The following is a 21858-nucleotide window of genomic DNA, read 5'->3' as shown; positions in this document are numbered from 1 at the left end:
CATTTATTAATCATGGACTCCTTTCCCCATTGCTTGTTTTTGTCAGGTTTGTCAAAGATCAGATGGCTGTAGATGTGTTGTGTTGCCTCCGAGGCCTCTGTTCTGTTCCATTGGTCTATATCTCTGTTTTGGTACCAGTAGCATGCTGTTTTGATTACTATAGTCTTGTAGTATAGTTTGAAATCCGGTAGTGTGAGGCCTCCCAGTTTGTTCTTTTTTCTTAGAATAGACTTGGCTATGTGGGCTCTCTTTTGGTTCCATATGAAGTTTAAGCTGTTTTTTTCTAGTTCTGTGAAGAAGGCCATTGGTAGCTTGATGGGGATAGCATTGAATCTGTAAATTACATTTTCACAATATTGATTCTTCCTAACCATGAACATGGAATGTTTCTCCATCTGTTTGTGTCCTCTCTTATTTCATTGAGCAGCGGCTTGTAGTTCTCCTTGAAGAGGTCCTTTATGTTCCTTGTTAGCTGTATTCCTAGGCATTTTATTCTCTTTGTAGCAATTGTGAATGGCAGTTGGTTCTTGATTTGGCTCTCTTTAAGTCTGTTATTGGTGTATAGGAATGCTTGTGATTTTTGCACATTGATTTTGTATCCTGAGACTTTGCTGAAGTTGCTTATGAGTTTCAGGAGATTTTGGGCTGAGACGATGAGGTCTTCTAGATATACAATCATGTCATCTGCAAATAGAGACAATTTGACTTCCTCCTTTCCTATTTGAATGCCCTTTATTTCTTTTTCTTGCCTGATTGCTCTGGCTAGAACTTCCAATACTATATTGAATAGGAGTGGTGAGAGAGGGCATCCATGTCTAGTGCCAGATTTCAAAGGGAATGCTTCCAGTTTTTGCCCATTCAGTATGATATTGGCTATTGTTTTGTCGTAAATAGCTTTTATTATTTTGAGATACATTCCGCCAAACCTAGTTTATTGAGGGTTTTTAGCATAAAGGGATGTTGAATTTTGTCAAAGGCCTTTTCTGCATCAATTGAGATAATCATGTGGTTTTTGTCTTTGGTTCTGTTGATGTGGTGAATTATGTTTATAGGCTTGTGTGTTGAACCAGCCTTGTATCCCCAGGATGAAGCCTAATTGATCATGGTGGATAAGCTTTTTGATGTGCTGTTGCAGTCAGTTTGCCAGTATTTTATTGAAGATTTTTGCATCTATATTCATCATGGATATTGGCCTGAAGTTTTCCTTTCTTGCTGAGTCTCTGCCGGGTTTTGGTATCAGGATGATGTTGGTCTCATAAAATGATTTGGGAAGGATTCCCTCTTATTGGATTGTTTGAAATAGTTTCAGAATGAATGGTACCAGCTCCTCTTTGTATGTCTGGTAGAATTTGGCTGTGAACCCATCTGGACCTGGGCCTTTTTTGGGTGGTAGGCTCTTAATTGCTGCCTCAACTTCAGACCTTGTTTTTGGTCTATTCAGGGTTTCGACTTCTTCCTCCCACTTGGGAGGATGCAAGCGTCCAGGAATTTATCCATTTCTTCCAGGTTTACTAGTTTATGTGCATAGAGTTGTTTTAATAATCTCTGATGATGGTTTGTGTTTCTGTGGAATCTGTGGTGATATCCCCTTTATCGTTTTTTATTGCATCTATTTGATTATTCTCTCTTTTCTTTTTTATTAATCTGGCTAGTGGTCTGTCTATATTGTTGATCTTTTCAAAACACCAGCTCCTGGATTTTTTTGGAGAGTTTGTTGTGTCTCTATCACCTTTAATTCTGTTCTGATCTGAGTTATTTCTTGTCTTCTGCTAGGTATTGAGTTTTTTTTTTTTATCTTGCTCCTCTAGCTCTTTCAATTTTGATGATAGGGTGTCAATTTTAGATCTTTCCTTGCTTCTCATTTGGGCATTTATTGCTATGTATTTTCTTCTGGACACTGCTTTAAATGTGTCCCAGAGATTCTGGTATGTTGTGTCTTCGTTCTTGGTTTCAAAGAACAGCTTTATTTCTGCCTTCATTTCGTTGTTTGTCCAGTCAACATTCAAGAGCCAGTTGTTCAGGTTCCATGAAGCTGTGCGGTTCTGAGTTATTTTCTGTATTATGAGTTCTAACTTGATTGTGCTCTGGTCTGAGAGACTGTTTGTTATGATTTCCATTCTTTTGCATTTGCTGAAGAGTGATTTACTTCCAATTAGGTGGTCAATTTTAGAGTGGGTGTGATGTGGTGCTGGGAAGAATGTATATTCTGTGGATTGGGGGTGGAAAGTTCTGTACATGTCTACTAGATTTGCTTGGTCCAGGTCTGAGTTCAAGTCCTGGATATCCTTGTTAATTTTCTGTCTCATTGATCTGTCTAATATTGACAATGAGGTGTTAAAGTCTCTAATGTAATAACCAATACATTTTACAATCTAACCCAATCTATGTTCATACAGTTAACATCTATCAGTTCAGCTGTTTTCAGTTCCATGTAATATAAGGCAACACATAAATGACTTAAACAACAGCAGCCAGCAAATGTATCGTGTCACAATAAGAAGGCAAGATGCACATCAGCATCAAAATAGAGAAATTGCAGTCCTGCTTTGGTTAGGATCTATCTGTTGATTTTTATTTTTCTTTTTAAATTTTATTTATTTATTTTTGAAAGGGAGTCACTCTGTTGCCCAGGCTGGAGTGCAATGGCACGATCTCAGCTCACTGCAACCTCTGCCTCCAAGGTTCAAGTGATTCTCCTGCCTCAGCCTCCCAAGTAGCTGGGATTACAGACATCCGCCACCATGTGCCACACCCAGCTAATTTTTTTCTATTTTTAGTAGAGATGGGGTTTCACCATGTTGGTCAGGCTGGTCTTGAACTCCTGACCTCAGGTGATCCACCTGTCTTGGCCTACCAAAGTGCTGAGATTACAAGTGTGAGCCACTGTGCCTGACCTATTTGTTGTTATAATAAAGACCCAAAATAACAATCACAATGGCTTAAAACACAGAATTCTATTTCTTTCTCATGAAAACCTTTGGGTAGGTGGCCCAGGGCTGATATGCTATCCAAAGTTCAGACTACTTAGATATTTTCCCTTTATTCCCTCTTTTGTTCTGAGATGGCTTCTTTAGTTCTCACATCACAGGTTTATTTCCAGAAGGAGGTTGGGAAGGAAGGAAAAAGGAGAAATAGTGCACATCCTTCCCTTTTAGGGGCTTCATTCATGCGTTGCCCATGGCCCTTCCATTGCCTTGAGCTCAGTCACAGGGCCATGTAACTTAAAGAAAGCCTGAAAGATATTGTCTGTAACTGGTGGTGGTTCTATGTCAAGATATAAATTCTATTGCTATAAAAGAGGACTGTAAATTTTGCAGAACAATGTGCAACAGCTTAATGACTTCGTTAAGAAGCTTGGCTCTTTTCTTTTTGTTTCTCGGAGACTGAAATAGTCTCCCCTTCCAAAAGCCACAGGGCATGTGAAGGAGACTGGATACCTGAGCAAGAGCAGGGTGATGATGGGAAGAGAGGGGAAAGGGCTGTGGCATGGGCATCCATGTCTACCTCAATCCTCATTCCTGAGTGCAAACTTTCTTCTCTAGCCAACCTCGATGATTTTTTACTTCATAGCCACATTTTGTGCTTAACTAAACTAATGCAAGTCCTTGCCTTCCCTCCACATAGAAGGGGATTCCACCTCCTTTCAGGCTACCCAAATCTAAACTTTCTTTCAAAGATTTGTTACTCCATAAAACTTCTGCACATGCATAAAACAGTGGCCTATGATCCTAATTCTGTACCAGTATTTCTAATATCTGGCATATATAGAGAACTGACTTGCTAATTACATTTGCATGAATAAATACAATTTCTTAAGAATGAAACTTTCTTTATTCTTTGTTTCTCTAGAGTTCTTTTTAGAGTGTCTTATGTGGAGCGGGCAACTGACTGATTTAAAAGATCGTGGTGTTATTTATTTAGGTTTAACACAGTTCAACCTGGAGACAGATGAATAAACAGATGGTTTTGCTGGTTCTTCTCCTGTGAGCCAGCGATCTTTCAAAAGACATTTTATTTACAAAACAATGAGGAATAGATTGTAAAAGTATAACTCTAAGTAAATTAACAAAAATGAGATAAAGTGAACTCTAGTTTATTATAATTTAAAAAAATATTTAAAAGGCAGAAAATCCAAGTTAAGTCGCTTATATCATAACAGTGAAATTAATGATCAATAGATGTGGACCAAATATGCTTGATTATTTTTTTAATGAAAAGTTTGGGCATAATGTAGGAGGGACAGTAAATATCTTAGCAGCAAAATATTTCTATAAATAAATGCCGGTTGAAGGCGCTCCATCAATATCACATTAGCATTTCTAGTTTTACCCCTATAATGTTATGTAGTAATAAAATATTAAATTAGTTACTGGAATTGTGATTACTTTTCTATATAATTTATATTGGAATAAAATAAATAGAAGACAGAATAAAATAATAGACACTCCATAGAGAATATCCTTTCAACTGAAATCAATATCTAATTAGTATAGAAATAAAAGTACTCAAATATTGTTGAGATAAATGTAAAAAATAGTGTAAAAGGAAATACTATGATTATGGAAACACTGCTTAGAGTCAACAGTATGATTAATAGTATTCAAAAAAACCAAGCGCTCTAAATGTATTTCTTGTCTTAATAAGCAAAAATAAAATTTCATGCTGCAATGAAGGGAAAAAAATCGAAAATTAAGGAGGAAACTTATACTGGAATAATAACTTATAAATAATTTTAAATAATTGTCCAATCATTTACAAAATTAAGCTATCAGTAACCTAGAAGCAGTCTTTTCTAAAGCTTAGAACAGGGCATAGTTAATGTCCATGTGTCAAACTGATATTAGCCTAAAAGCAAATTAAATATCCTAGCACTGTTATTTGTATGCAATCTAAACAGGAAAAAGCCTTAGCTAACTCTGAGATTGAGAATGTTGAACTTGATTTTACAATGAAATGAAACTGACTTTATAGTCAGTGATCACTTCCATGAATTATATGAAGTCTACAGTCAGGTTCAGAAATGATTTAACTTACTAAATGACATTGCAAAGATGATTATATGTCACTCTGAGTGCATCAGATTAAAAACGGTAGGAGGACCTATCGAAAAGTAGTCTTAGGAGAAATGACTAAATACATTGTTTTTGCCCTGGCTGCATGCCATGCTGTCTTCTCCCCTTGTGCCCGCTTCCTGGGCTGTTTCTCCTCCTACTCAGCATTTGTGTTCTGCTTTGCACCCCCATGCTGCAGAGAAGTATGATACTTTACAGCCTTGTTATTCAAAGCCTGGTCCTCTGACCGACCACATGAGCATCACCGGGGACCTTGTTAGGATTTCAGAATCCCAGACTCCAATCCTGACCTCGAGAATCAGAATCTTAATATTTTCAAGAGATTCCTATGCACACAAAGCTTTGAGAAATATTGCTTTTGAGTCCCAAGAATCCGGTTTATACAGAACAGCAAGCTATTCTGATAAACACTGCACTGTTCATGGCTGTATGGTTCCAACAGAACACATTTCCGTGTGATTTCTGGAGTCATGGTGCTATGACTGGTTTTCATGTCAGGTTTTACAAAACCAAATGTGGTTTCAAAGGTAACACAAAGATTTAATTTAATTTTAAAATGTCTATTTTAACTTTTAAACACTGTAGATGAAAAACACCTTCAAAGTGCTTTGATGATTACCAGTGCATTCAGTTACGCTGTCAAGCTAACAATTTTTAGATTTGAAATAAAATTTCTTCCACTATCCCTGCTTAATTAAGTAATACACATACACTACAAAGTAAGCTACTACAAACAAACAAATCTGGTACCATTTGCAATTTCTTCTATTTGTGAATCTCAAATTTCCAATGCTTTGCAATTAAAATCAAGTTGAGAAATAAAAGGGATGCTATGGGTAAAATAAAAGTGCAACTGTCATTCATAGCCCTGGAGTGAATTGTGACATCCATCTAAGCAGCCACTCTGTCTATGTGGATTTATTTCGCATTAAGTAATTGGAACCCGCTTGACCTTCCAAAATATAGCTTTCATTTGTCTTATGTATTGGAGTCTAAATAAATGTTATTTGAATAAAATGCATTTTGATTCTAAATCATTTTGAAAGGCTGAAACTAAAAGTACAATTCCGAAGGAGAGAGCAGGGCTGTCTGGAGCCGGAGTTAATTTGATACATCACTTCTTCTGGAGTCTTTTGATCACAACACATTGATACCTGTGAACTTCTCTCCTGTATCTTCCTGATCCCAGTCAAGTCATTCTCAAGTAGAAGCAGTTGAGTCATTTTGATTCATTTTTGATGTGAATCAAACTTTCAAGCTAGGACATGCCATGAAACAAATTACGCATTCCCTGTGGCCTACTAAAACAATTAGTTTATTAGAGCAAGAATCTGGATTTGAGAATAAAATCATAGAAACAAATAATGTATATTTCTCACAGTAAAAGAAATATTTGTTCTAAAATTACTTCAATTTCTTTGTGGTGTAACTTTCTAGCATTGAATTCATCCATTCTTTCAGTCAATGTGTCAATAGGTGGTTACTGACTGTGCACCTAGTTATGTAAAAGACTGTAAGATAAAAACCGCTAATTGTAGGAATCTCAGTTCAGAAGAGACAGGTGCTCAACACATCATTACTAAGCAGTGTAATAATAGTGTATTGGACATAGGTTACTGGTTCTAGGAAATAATAGGAAAGGGGCTGCTAGGTTAATTAGTATTTTATTTTGCTTGGTAACTGGCCCTAACTTTTCAAGAAATATGTATGGTGATAGGGTTTGCAATTATATTTGAATCAAGTTGGTTTGGAAATAAAGCATTTTCCATCATTAAGAATTACAATGTTCATAATCATCATAGGGAGAATGTCAGTTTTAAAAAGGAGAACTGGCTAGGGATGGTGGCTCATGCCTGTAATCCCAGCACTCTGGGAGGCTGGAGCGGGTGGATCACTTGAGGTCAGGAGTTTGAGACCAGCCTGACCAACATGGTGAAATTCTGTCTCTACTAAAAATACAAAAATTAGCCAGATGTCATGGTGCATGCCTGTAATCCCAGCTACTCAGGAAGCTGAGGCAGGAGAATCACTTGAACCCGGAGGCAGAGGTTGCAGCGAGCCAAGATGGCACCACTGTACTCCAGCCTGGGTGACAGAGCAAGACTTTATCTCAGAAATAAATAATAAAAATAGGAATTATAAAAAACAAACAAGAGAAATATTAAAATTCCATCTAAATACAATAAAATACTTTTGAAGAAATCCTTAATACTGAATTTTGGAAGTATAGTCGGACCTCTATATTTGTGAATCCATCTGTGAATCCAACGAATGGCAGATAGAAAAGAAACAATTAAAAAAATTACAGTGATAAATCTAAGTAATCTAGAGATGATTTAAATTATATGGGAGGCTATGCATAGATTATATGCAAATACTATACCATTTTATAACAGGGACTTGAAAATGCATGGATTCCATTATCTGTAGGGTAGGGAGGCAGTGTAGAACAATCTCCCCACAGATACGGAGGGATAACTTGTATTAATTTAATCTCACTTGATGGTACAGGCTTTTTGCGTGTGTGTAAGAACACCGTAATCTTTTCTATCATGGAGATGATTTTCTACTTTGCCCATTATTTACGCCACAATTAGATTACAGCCTGGTTTTCCTTTGCTACTCACTACACTTCTGCACTACTTCTGAATTAATTGATATAATGAGCTGATGTGAATTACTTTCAATATTAGGCTGAGCTAATATTAACCCACAATAATTTAGAAAGTAAATTTACCATACAACATCTCTAAATACTGAATTCCAAAACTAAGTATCAAGGATGTTTTAGTTTTATGTCATTTTGAAGTGTCTAGCCCATTGCTTCCTTCCATGATACAGAGAACCACCTGCTCTGGATGTAAACACCTTCTGCCCTGTGTGGCTGGGCGCCTCAGGGCTCGTACAGCATAGTGGCTGTAGGAAAGGTCAGACCACCTACTGCTTTCCCTCTTCCACCTCCTTATCCATGCTTTTTTCACCTATTCTGCTAGGCACCATATTCAACATTTTAATAATGAACATACAACCCTTCAGGCCCAGGCGAAGTGTTCTGAACTTCATGAAGCACTTTATTTATTATCCACCTGTAACTCCTCTACTATCCAAATTTCTATAGCATTTCATATCTCTTTTATGACTCATCAAATTCTTCTGGGTTTGCATTTTTCATGAATCAGATCCCCGCCCCACCTCCAGCCAAACTGTAAAATCTTTGAAGATAAAGGATCTTTGTAGCCTTGATAACACAGAGCCCAAATTTTATAAAAAGAGTCTATTAAACTTTGGGTGAATTTTCCATTCCTCATGATCATTCAACAAGATGCTTTTCTTTATATTGTATCGTTCCCCAATAATGTTTTTTTCCTCTCATTTTCTTCTCTTGCAGTCCTGTCCCTTTATTGAGTCTCAACCCAAAAACTTTTAATTGTGCCCAAAATGTACATGTGATTCCTCGTGTGAAATCCCATAGTACTTTATTTTTCCCTGCATTATGCTGTTTTCCATTTCTTCCTTGTATTGTGGTTTTCATACATACTACATCTACTTCAATATAAACCATAAGCTCTTCTGCAAGGCTGTAAATACAATGTTCGTCATCTGCTTTCCATAGGGCTGTGCCTAAAGCAAGTGCTCAATCAGTGTTTGTTGCAGGAGTAAAGGTTTGTAAAAACTCGTGGAAGAACAGCACAGCTACTCGGGGTGGGGGCAGGGAGGGGGCTCCATGCCAAACTGAGCCAACCCCTGCTATAGATGGCTTTAGGCATGGGTAATGGTAAATTGAGAACAGGAGTTGGAGATTGCTATTGCTGAGGCCAGCTCTATCAGATTTTGTAGCAAGGAACTACTAGGGAACTATGATAAAGGGGTTGCTTGCAAGGTGGCTTTTCATCTGTCCTTTACCTGTGACCCATGATTATAGATTCTGCTATTTTAATCTGGAAGAGTTTTCCTATTTTTGACAATTTCCTACTAAAGTCTAGATGTCTTTTGTGAATACTGGTGCATCACAGTGAATACCTTTGTTATCTGTGAGCATCTTAACCAGGATTATTAAAAAAAAAATCATGTCGTGGGGTAGATGAAGAGAGGAACTGATGGGAGAGATGAGGGTGGAACCAGGAGAAAGGAAAGGGTTTGTGCCATTGAAACGGGTGTTTCAGGACAAATTTCAACCTCACAATTTCTGAGGGACAGTCAAGCTGTGCCCTGGAGGCTGTGTTTCAGATACCTACAGCTTCCATTTATTGGCCCACTATTTCCTGCCTATTAATTAACTACTAATACTTCAGGAACATTATCTCCAAACCTAAAATTACTTGTAAGACAGAGATCATTGTCCTATTTTTCAAAGGTGAAAACTAAGGTTCAAAGAGATTAAATTAAGTAGTCACAATTAGTTATCTTAATGAAAAGATATAAATTTGAACACAAAACCTGTGCTTTTTCCCCTGTGTTATGCTTGCTGCCTCTTTAAGTAGGCTGCTTTTATTATCCAGTGGGAAATAGGGAGAGGTGCTTGGAAGACTTAGAAACCCTTTCTTTCTCGTTTAGTCTATTTTCATTGCTGTTGTCATGGCATTATTTCAAAAACTCAAATTGCTGTGAAAAACCTGGTGATGCCCCTCTTTAAGTCAGTATTTGACTTAATAAAGAACTGAATAAAATAAGAAATAAGACAGCTTATCTTCTTTTACCAGGAGGAAACGTAGTTGTCTCTGTTGTGGGGTAAAAGAAAAATAAGATGAATCTGTGATATTCAAATAAATCCCTCAGTTGTTTGTTAGTATCTACTGTTTACTCAAAAATGGGAAGCACCAGGCCTGTGATATATCATCTTTGTTGCGCTTGGCACCTTCCATCATGAATCATATTAATCTGCTTAAACTAACAAGGATTAATTACCTTGGTAAGACAACCTGGCATTGAAATGATATATTGCCCAGGCAGCTTGGAATTTGGCCACTCATAAATCTCATTTGTTGTTGGTTTATTTCTGTTTGTCTCTTTCTCTGACAGATGTGTGCCCAATCACTGTGAGCATGGTGGAAAGTGTTCGCAAACATGGGACAGCTTCAAATGCACTTGTGATGAGACAGGATACAGTGGGGCCACCTGCCACAACTGTGAGTGCCAATTTATCTCACTTTAATCTTGTAATTGCATGAGAATCTCAAGTTTTTAGCTATGCTTTAAAGTTCAGCAACCTGAATAATCCACGTAATACATCACTCGAATCTGGAAAACCAAGATTCAGTTGTCATTTCTCCAAAAAATAGCATTCTACCTGTTAAAATATGTTCCCTGGTGGCAATTGACTCAAAAAGAAGGTCCAACATTTTCACTATTCCATAAACCCGTAGTTGAGATTGGAAGGCCAAACTTGGATTTGCCTCTCTGTGTCTAACCTATGTCTGTTTGGGTTGATTGTTTGGGAAATTGTGTTAGTGTGATGTCTCTGGCTGGACCCTCATTTATCAATTAATCAGAGAGGGAGACAGAGTGTCATTGGAACATTTAGTTTCTGGATGATAGCTGCCTCATGCTTTAGCCCAACTATTTGGCTACCTTTATTTAGATAAAAGAAATGAGTCAGAAATGGAATATCTAAAAGTTAATAGACGTAAAATGAAAACATAAGAAGGCATAAATATTATTAAATGGCAAAAATAAAAAGTAATATGCAAAAATGATTAGTAAAACATAAATGTGCCTTGCTTTTTATCGTAGCTTTATTCCAAAAGGTTAAATAAAAATTAATTTTTTTTACTTAAAAAATTCTTAATTTAATGCTAACTCTATAAATGTAATATTAATTTTCCAATAATGCATCGCCATTTGCGAAACACTTGAAAACAAAGCACTTTTGAGAACAGGTTTGGCATAAATCATAATTAAGAGAATCAACTTTCGGGTAGGGTGTACATCTATCTGTGCTTGTGTGTGTGTGTGTGTGTGTGTGTGTGTGTAGGGAAGGAAGAGTGAGGAAAAAAAGAGAGAATTCAACCTTCTCTCAATGTGCCCAAACACTGAAACTCTAATATCTAAACCCTCTGATTATACAAATAAAATGCTCTTCATTTTACTTTTAGGAAATAGTGACAAGAAAACTATCTCAGAGTAGAGCCCTGGGTACCATAAAAATGTCATACAGTCTCTAATCCTTTCCATTGTGTTATTTGTAGTAATATGCAGCAAGAAATCATGTTTTGAATGTATTATAAAATGTTGACTTAAAATGTTGCACACATTTATTTAGGTAGATATTCAAAAATAAGGCAAAGGACATATTGACAAAACTAACAATGGGAAGATGTAAACAAGGTCAAAATAGACAGACACTTAGTAGATTCATTATCTGTGTTTACATATTTGAAAGTATTTTGATGAATAAAGAACAAAAATGATATGGAAATTAATTCAAAAAAAGAGGTAAAACTAAAATTATGCCTTACCAATCACATCAAAATATTAACGTTCAGCATATGACATTCATTATATAAACAATGATGCTAAAATTATATAACTTTGATGAAACTCGGTACCTTCACTCCATTCGTATAATTTGTATCGTGTGTTATAAGTACCATATTGAATCACAAGGCATCTTGTTCCTGAAATACGGTGATGCTAACCAATGGTAAAGAGCAAGAACTCAGTGGTGGTTGCAAGGATCTTCTATCTCACTGATGACTTTTATAATGAATTGAAAAGCAAGTTATTCTTTTTTTATATATCTGCTTCCATCATTAAAACACACAGCAACAATACAAAAAATTTTAAAAATGTATGCTATTGGTTGAGTAGTTGAGGTTTGTTTTGTTTAAGGGTAATCACTCCAAGGATTAGAAATACCTTAATTGTGTTTAGGTTTGGCACTAGTTGGCAGCTCGAAACGTTTTTAATATAGGAAAATTGTCTTTTGTTCTGCTGCTCCTTCCTACTTTTTCCTTGCTGCATTTTTTTGGATCTTTAAAAGCAGAATCATATAATAAAGCTGAGCACAGTGGCTCACACTCATAATCCCAGAATTTTGGGAGGCCTAGGTGGGCGGATCATGAGGCTAGGAGTTCAAAACCAGCCTGGCCAACATAGTGAAATCCTGTCTTTACTAAAAATACAAAAATTAGCTGGGCATGGTGTGCATGCTTGTAATCCCAGCTACTCGAGGGGGTGAGGCAGGAGAATTGCTTGAACCAGGACCTGGGAGGCAGAGGTTGCAATGAGCCCCTGCACTCAAGCCTGGGCTACAGAGAGAGACTTTGTCAAATAAATAAATAAATAAGCCAGAGTTTTTGTTGTCTTCTCCAAATGAAGCCAAAATTTTGAATATCAAACATGCGCATGAATAGAGGTGAAAATACCATACTGCATAATTCAAGAGAGGGTTGGCTGGAGACTATTTTGTTTTGAAACATATACATTGTAGCTAATCGAAGGCCCTTTGCCTCCTAATAACCTGAAAGACTTGATACATTCTTACCCACATGGACTTGCTAAAAATTTCACACAGCACATAATGTAAGAAGATATAATGTATGCCATTCAGTTCCACACAGAATGAACAATTTTATATTTTTACTAAATCAGTAACCACATTCATAGCAAGAAGATCAAAATGAAAAGACCCCAGTTTCTGATGTTTCTGACACTAGCTATAAAATCATCAGGCCGTGTGCCTTTGTGGTAAATCATTTGATTTTTCTTGGACTTTCTTCGACTGAAGTCTTTTGGCTTTCTAAAAGCCAATGAGCTGAGATTTGCAGCTGCTTATTCTGTGTGCTGTGGATTTGAACTTTGCAAGTTATGTAAAATATTTTACTTCATTCTTTTCTGCAGAAGACATTCATCTTGAAATTATGCTAATTATTTAAAATAGTATTTTTTAATTAAAAAAAAGTAGCTGGCTAAAATCTAAAGTCTAACATGACCAAACATTTGTTAGAGTTTCAAACATTATAGGTTACAGTATTTTACCACACTTTCTACACCAGCCCAGGCTTGGTCAAGTGGAGACAGCGGTGTTATGAGTGCCCTGTGATCATCCAGGCTAGAAGTTCTAGTTCAAGATGGAAAAAAGAAAACCTTTTGCTTGTTCACACTGCCTTGCATTGACTTTGACTCTACCATTTTCTAATTTGTACCCTAAGCCATTTCAATTATTTGAGCTTCAGTTTTCTCCTGTATGAAATAGATAAGCAACAGTGCTCACCGAAATGAAATGACTCACTGAAGGTGCTGAGAAAAATTTCAGCATATGTGGTACTCAAGAAATTTTTGTCATTTCATCACTTTCAGAGCAGTTGTCCTTTTGCTCTGAACTTCTACACCAATAATTGCTCACATCACACAGTTTGTCTCTTAATTTCATAAATTGTTTTCTATCGCTTTTATGGCAGATTTGGACTGCAGTAAATGATGGGTTTCCATAGTATTTTTCTCCAGAAGAATTTAAGAGCATTAAGAGAAATCTGTATGCTTCCTAAACCTATGTCTTTTTTTTCATTTGTTGGTTTGTTTATACATGGGGACTTTGTTTTTACATAAATTATCTGTAGGGCTTAGAGGATTGTCATTCATGAACCACTCCCCTGAGGAGCCAGGATGTCTCCCTTTGAGTTGAGGAGACAATCCCACAAAGCCAAGGATCACAGAAGATAGATCACAGGAAAGGGAAAGCCAGTTTTTATTGTCTAAAAACAAAAGAGATTAGTTTATGACAAAATGCAAATACATTAAATTGTTGCAGTTTTATACTTGAAAAAAATTGCTGATATGGGCATTCCACTCTCAATAAACCTCTTAAGAACTGACTAGTATAGCATATCTGAACACCAATCCATGACTAGAGACTAAAGTGATCATGTTGAATAGTTTGTGTGTATCCATTGGATTGACTTATAGCTGCTTCACTCTCCCAAAAGCACTGGAAGAATGTGTCTTGGTAGGAAAACTTCATGTTTCTAGCTGCAGTCTTTCCTCTTAGCAGCGCTGTATAGATACGTTCCAGCTGATCTCCAAGATTTGCAATACTTCAAATGCTCTTTAGTATCTACTTATCATCTTGTTTTTTACACGTATGTTCCTTACACTTTCACAATTATTTTACGTCATTTAGTTTACATAAATTTAAAAAACGATCCCTTATCTCAAGGCTTTGTTATCTCCTTAATATGCTGTTGGGTCCTCTCTGACTTTAGTCATTCTTATATATATTATTAGTTCCTTATGTGAAACTGCTCTAACAATTCCTTAGCATATCCTCAATAATATAAAAACTTTTGGCTATTAAACGAGTGCAAGAGGTTAAAGGATAGTATTTTAGTATTTGACAAAAATAAGCAATGTTAGCCTTGGAAATTTATTAAATGCCATATATGCATTCTGACAGGCAATGTTTTTGCAGATCTTTTTATTAAAGCAGAGAGTTTCACATTGCCCAGATATATAGACATAACGTTACCATTGGAAACAGTAGGAGGTAAACTAGATGACCTATATAATTATCTTTTAATTTTAAGATGACAAGATTTAAAAAAAAAAAATCTGAAATACTAGTAAAGAACAGATCCTGATCTTGCCAAATAAAGCAAAAGTAAAATTTTTTCTAGCCAATGCTGGAGAAAAATTTAAATGGAAAAGGTAACAGTTCTACATGCTATTTGCTGGAACATTCCCTCTGGGTTCCTCGATGTATAAACTGTAAATTCTGTTGTACCTTATTACAGCACACATGAGAAGTGCAGTGGATTTCAACAGCACATACCATGTTGTTTATAATCCACTGTACCTATAAGTGATTTAATTCAAAGAATAATTTTCAAAGCCAATATAATCCTACTTACTGTAGTCACACTAACACAGGGCATAATGACCTACATTTATCGGCACAAAGAAACTTGGTGTCTCTGTGTGTTTGAGGTTTCTACAACTTAGGCATCAGTGATAACTTGGAGTTTGAGCATTGCTATGAAAACAGTCACTGGGTAGAATTGTGTTGGGTATTGTCTTAGTCCATGTACACACTTCTATAAAGTCATACCTAGACTGGATAATTATAAACTAAAGAAGTGTAGTTGACTCACAGTTCCACATAGCTGGGGAGGCCTCAGGAAACTTACAATCATGGTGGAAAGCAGAGGAAGCAAAGACCTTCTTGACATGGTGGCAGGAGGGAGAATTTCAAGTAAAGGGGGAAGAACCCCTTAAAAAACTATCATCTTGTGAGAATTCACTCACTATCCTGAGAACTCACTTTCATGAGAGCAGCATGGAGGAAACTTCCCCCGTGATCCAATCACCCCCCTCCCTCAACGTGTGGGAATTACAGGTCCCTCCCACAACACGTGAGGATTACAATTTAAGGTGAGATTTGGGTGGGGACACAGAAGCCAAACCATATCAGATACCTAAAATAAAACTTAGATATTTCACCTTGGGGAATTGGAATCCATCCTTTGAGGCAAGTTCACCTGGCTTGCTAGGTCCTACTTGGTACGGCCATGCCTTTAACGTGATTTCCTCCCCTACTTCTCCTCCCATTCTCCCCTTCAGTGCACTGGCCTCCTTTCAGTCTTGGATGTATGCCCTGCACTCTGACACTCTTCCCTTCCTATACCACTGCTCCTACCACAGGACATTTGCACATCTCCCTCTCTGCTTTGTCTAGTACATTTCTACTCCTCTCTCAGATTTCAGCTCAATAGTCATCTCAGAAAGACTTTCCATGACCCTGTCATTAGGTCAAATCCTCTTAATCTAAAACACACATCTCTTTTAGCACTAGCAGTGGTTATGATTTTGCATTTATTACTCATAATTATTTAATAATATCTGTCTCCTCCACTGGACCATACATCTCTGGCAGGAGATCTTGCCATATTTCACCCACCATTTTAAGCCAGAGGCTCGCCCAGCACAGAATATGCATGTAGTGAATATGTACTGCCTTCAAGCATTCGTGAATGTCAAGGAGTATTCAGAGCATCAAGTGTTTTTTTTTTTTTAATTTTATTCAATGCCCTTTATACAACATTATGAAGATAGTGAAGCTATAAGGGGAGAGTAAAGTTAAAGGGGAGAAAAGAAAAATAGAATAAAGTACAATAACAAATAAAATATGGATAAATGGAAGGTGGAGAGGGTAGTAACAATAACAATAGCAGGAACTACCACAAGACATTCAACATTATTCTAAGAAATTATATGGAGGAATTCAGTATCTTAGCAAACAAATCTACACATTTCAAATTATCGTTAAGGAAAATACTGTGCGTGTTAAGACACCTCATTCATTACTGCAGTTCGTGAGATCTATGGTATTATAGTAACAGTAACAAAGTAAATTGCAACAAAAACGATATCTTAAATCAGCAGTCTGCAATCTTTTTGCCACCAGAAGACAGTTTTATAGGAGACAGTTTTTCCACATACCAGCTGGGGGAGAAGGGGGAGAGGATGGTCAGGATGAAACTGTTCCACCTCAGATCATCATGCATTCGTTGGATTCTCACCTAGATTCCTCATATGCACAGTTCACAACAGGTTTCAGGATCCTTTGAGAATCTAATGTTGCCGCTGATCTGATGGGAGACTGAGCTCAGGCAGTAATACTCGCCACCTGCTGTGAGGCCCAGTGCCTAACAGGTTGGGGACCCTTTACATCATAGAGTGTGATCCGTTACTATACTGGCTGGTTGTAGGAGCTATACTAAAATAGATACAGATATGTTTAAATAATGCCTAGTACATGGCAAGAAGTTTATTTTAAGCTGTGTATAAAATCTGAATAACGTGAACATAACACTCTTTTGATTTATCATGTAATATTATACATGTATCCTTGCTGCAGGGAAATTATGGAAAGGGAAAAATCACTCAGAGTTTAAAATTAGATGTCCTGATGTCAAACCCTCAGATTCTCAGGCTATTTGGGCAAACTTACTTCTCCATCAGTTGATCACGTTTAAGTTCCAGAAAAATGACTGTCTCCATACTTTCTAAATCTTCTGTTTCCTCAGACATTCTTGCTACATTAGTGTGCATTTCACTCACACTTATAGAAGGTGAAGTCAGCTTTTCCAGTCCATGCCACAGGTTACTCAACAGCAATAAAATAAGAAATATTCAGATTTAATCACCTTCCTCCCATCTATTTTCCCTGTCTCCTCTCTGCTATCTTGGTTTTGTGTTTTTAGACAAGTCATTTAATGCCTCTAAACTTGTTTCCTCTTGAAAATTCAATGAGATATTGTTTATTAAGTGCTTTGTACATTTAGAAAATGTCCAGCTTTTTAGGAACTAATGCCACCACGTTTCAAAAAACCTAGTCTAATTTTACTTTGAGTACAAGTTGCACATACTGTTCAGTATATTCTTCATTCAGTACACACACCGTATTTTCATATCCGTGATTCTCAAAGTAAAGATCATAGTATATCTCAATATTTAAGTAAATGCTCATTGAAAAGTTAAAGGGTTTTATTAGAAAATATAATAGCCACACTGGCTGATTTATATGCTTGGGGTATATCTCCTCTTTCTAATCTATATATGGTATTATGCAGTCAGATTTTGCTTCCATGTTATCAAGTGAGCAACTACCAAATTCTTCCAATTTTACCTCCCATCCCATTCTCACACCGTGACCTACATCAGATGCTCAGTGTGTCCCAGTTATTAAGGAGTGACTATGGGACACAACTGCAGGACCACAGAACACTAGGATCCATATTCCTATCATCACTTATTCATTCTTCAATATGTTGAGAGCTGACTCCATTCCATATATGGAATAGATGCTGGAGTGTGAAGCAGAGAATGGAAGATGGCAAGAATACTAGGATGTAGCCCCCTCCAAAAACAGTGTATAGTTTCATTAAAAATGAAAGTTCTTATCACCTTCTTTCTACATCTCTGGTTCACCAGGATTGTGATCTTGGAATAAATTTTACTGCATGCTTACCTCTTAGAATCTAGTTTGGTATTTTTCATGTTTACAAAATATGGATACATAGGGAAAAAACAAAATGATTTGGTATTTTGTCACTAATTATTTGTTTCCAGCAATCATTTCAGCTTTTCAGTTTGTATTTTCAAATGATTTGTTTTGCTTTATTTCTGGGTTGGTTTGTTTGCTTGCTTGCTTGTTTGTTTTACCAGATGGATAGGGAGGAATCAGAGTAAGGTGATACCACTTCAGCGTGGTGCTTGGTAGACAATGTGGTTCTCAATAGAATATATACAAGTAAAATATTAATAAGCCCTTGCTCAGCTGTATGCATTGTCTAGAGGAAAAGCTCACTTTCTCACCAGAGTTAAAGCATTGGGAGCAAAGGGAAGCAGTGGCAAGTGGTGTCACTTCCTGAAATCACACTTATTGCACAAAGAAGCAATCCTCCCAGCCTTGCCTTTACTCTCAAATTCATCTGGTGCCTACAGATAAAATAAGATGGAAAGAACTGAGAAAGTATTACCTGGGTAGAAATGTTGGAAGGGGATTTAAAGACCATTCTATCTTTCAACTGCAACCAAAATAAATTACACTGGATTAAAATAGTGCAGGTCATTTGGAGAAACACAGCCCAAAGACCTTTACATTTCTAAGGCAGACCAAATTTCAAATTAATCCCATCTTTCATGCCTTGGAATGATGACCAAGATTAAACATAGAGGGAAAGGATTTAATTTCAGTTTTACAAAGACTCTTTCAATAGTTTCAAAAATATTTCTTTCTCTTTGAGTCTTTGCAAAAAAATACCAAAGTTGATCTGCAAATGCATACTGAAAAGCAGTGTGCTGTAGAGACATGCTGTGATCCTATGAACTTCCCTGAAGCTATAAAATGCCAGTGCTAGGTCTTGAGGGAGCTAGCATTATTCATTAAACTCCCTGTAGTTTCAATCCCAGTCTGTGTTTTATCCAAGGTTCAGAGTGAAGAGAAAAAGGAATAGAAAACACCCATTTTAACACATTTGTCAGGTTGAATTATGGAAAAAGAGAATATAGGGAAAAAGGCTAGTTTAATTTGAAGATAAGAAAGAGAACTTCAGGAAGGTTTATATCTGCTCAAAAAAAAAAAAAGGAAGGAGAATTAGAGTAAAAATAATATGTGTCTCTCCTCATTTTTTAACTTCTCCCAAATCAAACTGTATGGTTTCTATTTTTACATTAGTCACTAAGTTTCTATGGCAAATCTTTAGCTTTTCAAAGTTGGTGTATAGGATTATCTTTTTCTTTTCTTTTCTTTTCTTTTTTTTTTTTTTTTTTTTGGATGAAGTTTTACTCTGTGGCCCAGGCTGGAGTGCAGTGGCACTGTATTGGCTCACTGCAACTTCCATCTCCTGGGTTCAAGCAATTCTTCTGCCTCAGCCTCCCAAGTAGGTGGGATTATAGGTGCCCACAACCACACCCAGCTAATTTTTAGTAGAGACAGGATTTTACCACGTTGACCAGGCTGGTCTGGAACTCCTAACCTCAGGTGATCCACCTGCCTTGGCTTCCCAACATGCTTGGATTACAGGCATGAGCCACTGCACCCAACCCACAAGGTAGTTTTAAAAGAAAACAGGATACATAATAAAAAAGCATTAATGCATTATAAGAAAGTAACAGATATTTATGTGTCCAGCTAGTATCAAGGCAAGTATGCAAGATATGAGAGAGAGAACAATGTGAACTAAGAAATTTGGGAAGGCATTCAGGCAGGAACTGAACCCTGGGCTAAGTTCCTTTCGGTGTTCTGTAGAGAAACAGAACTAATTGTTAAATATACAAACATTTTTTGAATTGATTGCTTACCCTTGATAAACCTTGGTAGCTAGAACCAGACCACGGTGGGAGAATTTATATCAGGGAAATTGACAAACCCTGCAAATCAAGATACTTTTAATAGAGCTGATTTACTACTAGCACACTACTGCCCTGCTTCATTATTAATAAAACAAGAATAATAGTATGTGCCTGCCAATATTATTGTGAAGGGTTCAGATCATACGTAAAATGTCTAACCTGTTGTCTACAATGTAGTCAGTTCTCAATAGATAATAGCTGTGGTTGTAAATGTAATACTGTGAAGAGACTGGTCTTGTCAAAGGAGCAGCGAGGTGCAGGTTTGAGTAGTGGGTGAAGGTAGCCAGAAGACGGTGGTTTCTCAGCACCTTTGTATCAAAGGATAACTTCAGGTGCCATTCTTCGTAAGTCATTTTTTTAAATCATGAAACAACTTATATCCATTAGAATAGGGGTCCTCAATCCCCGCAGTACCAGTCCATAGACTGTTAGGAACTGTGCCACATAGCAGAAGGTGAGCAGTGGTGGAATGAAGCTTCATCTGCATTTCCAGCCATTCCCCATTGTTCACATTACCACCTGAGCTTCACATCCTATCAGATCAGGGGCAGCATTCGATTCTCAGAGGAGCACGAATGCTGTTGTGAACTGCACGTCAGGGATCTAGGTTGCACGTTCCTTATGAGAATCTAATGCCTGATGATCTGTCACTGTTTCCCATCGCCCCCAGATGGGACCATCCAGTTGCAGGAAAACAAGCTCAGGGTTCCCACAGATTTTAAATTATGGTGAGTTGTGTGATTATTTCATTATTCATTACAATGTAATAATAATGGAAATAAAGTGCAAAATAAATGTATGCACTCGAATCATCCCAAAACCATCCTCTACCTCCTGATCTATGAAAAATTTTCTTCCATGAAATCAGTTTCTGTTGCCAAAAAGGCTGGAGAATGCTGCTTTGGAAGAAAGAAATGTATGTCATTGAATGATATTTAAGTTTTCTCATAAGAGGCTATTGGCTCTCAGCTATTTCTGAAGTAAGGAAAACTGGTAAGGCTACTGAACAATGCTTACAGTGCATTTTTGAAAACCATTTGGATAATTTGATGTCACTTCTTTAACTATTAACATTTCTTTACTGACGGTGACACGAATGCTTTTCTTTTACTAAAGTATGCCTCACTTATTTAGCTTACAGTATGACCTTAGGTAAGAAAGCTAATTTTATATTCCTTTGTGACTGTTAAGCTCAATCTGGTATAATGAGGGGCTTCCTCCCCTCAGGAGTGGTCCAGCTGTGACTTAGCTGCATCAAATTTATATCTTCTGAAATTAAGACACCTGAATTTGTTTGCTAAACTCTATGGAAAAAACTACTCAGTAAGGAATCTCTTGATTTTGCACAATCGTTCACAGGAAGAAATTCTGAAAGTTGAAATTGGTTCCTGCATTTTAATTTTTTTTTTTTTTTTTTGCAAAATCATGATAAACAGAATACTCACCTCATTCATTTTGTTGATGCCATTGCTACAGTCTGCTTTCTTCCTCCTTTCCTCTCCCTCTTGGCAAAAGACTGCTAAGAAAATATAAAGATTGTTGTAATCTCAGGCAAAATTATTCATCCAACCAAATAATATCCTCTTGTTATAGTTGATGAAGGTTTCTAACACCATTAATAAGCAACAGTTTCTTATCAAAACTGCAGCCGTTTCCAAGAAAATTTTGATGCTTGACATTTAGGGTATTCTCCCATCTGACTTCTTTCAAATTTTTGTGAAATTGCTGATTTGGAAATCTTTAGACTTAGCCAACAAAAGTGAAATAATGCAAATGGATATGGATTTGAATAAAGAATATGGTCTTATTTTTAAGTAAAATGAGAAAAAGATTCAAGGGCTCGTAGTCCCTTAGTCTCATCATCCAATTTCATCCCAAAGCTGCCATGGTAGCTCCTGTCTGAAAAATATGCCTACCCTACTTTTGGAAGACCATT

The 21858-nt window shown here is 36.8% G+C and overlaps 1 protein-coding gene across 1 annotated transcript in view; it reads left to right on the top strand.

Annotated features, from left to right (window-relative positions):
- Nucleotides 1-21858, top strand: part of CNTNAP2 (contactin associated protein 2) — a 2272324-nt gene that overhangs the window by 1336575 nt on the left and 913891 nt on the right. Inside the window, exon 11 of the mRNA XM_032245220.1 lies at nt 10092-10198. Coding sequence (XP_032101111.1) covers nt 10092-10198 — 107 coding nt within the window. The remainder of the gene's footprint in view (nt 1-10091; nt 10199-21858) is intronic.

This window comes from Sapajus apella, unplaced genomic scaffold (assembly GCF_009761245.1).
Source record: "Sapajus apella isolate SASKATOON/1434 unplaced genomic scaffold, GSC_monkey_1.0 scaffold56, whole genome shotgun sequence".
Classification (NCBI taxonomy): domain Eukaryota; kingdom Metazoa; phylum Chordata; class Mammalia; order Primates; family Cebidae; genus Sapajus; species Sapajus apella.
This window is presented reverse-complemented; position numbering and strand designations above follow the sequence as displayed.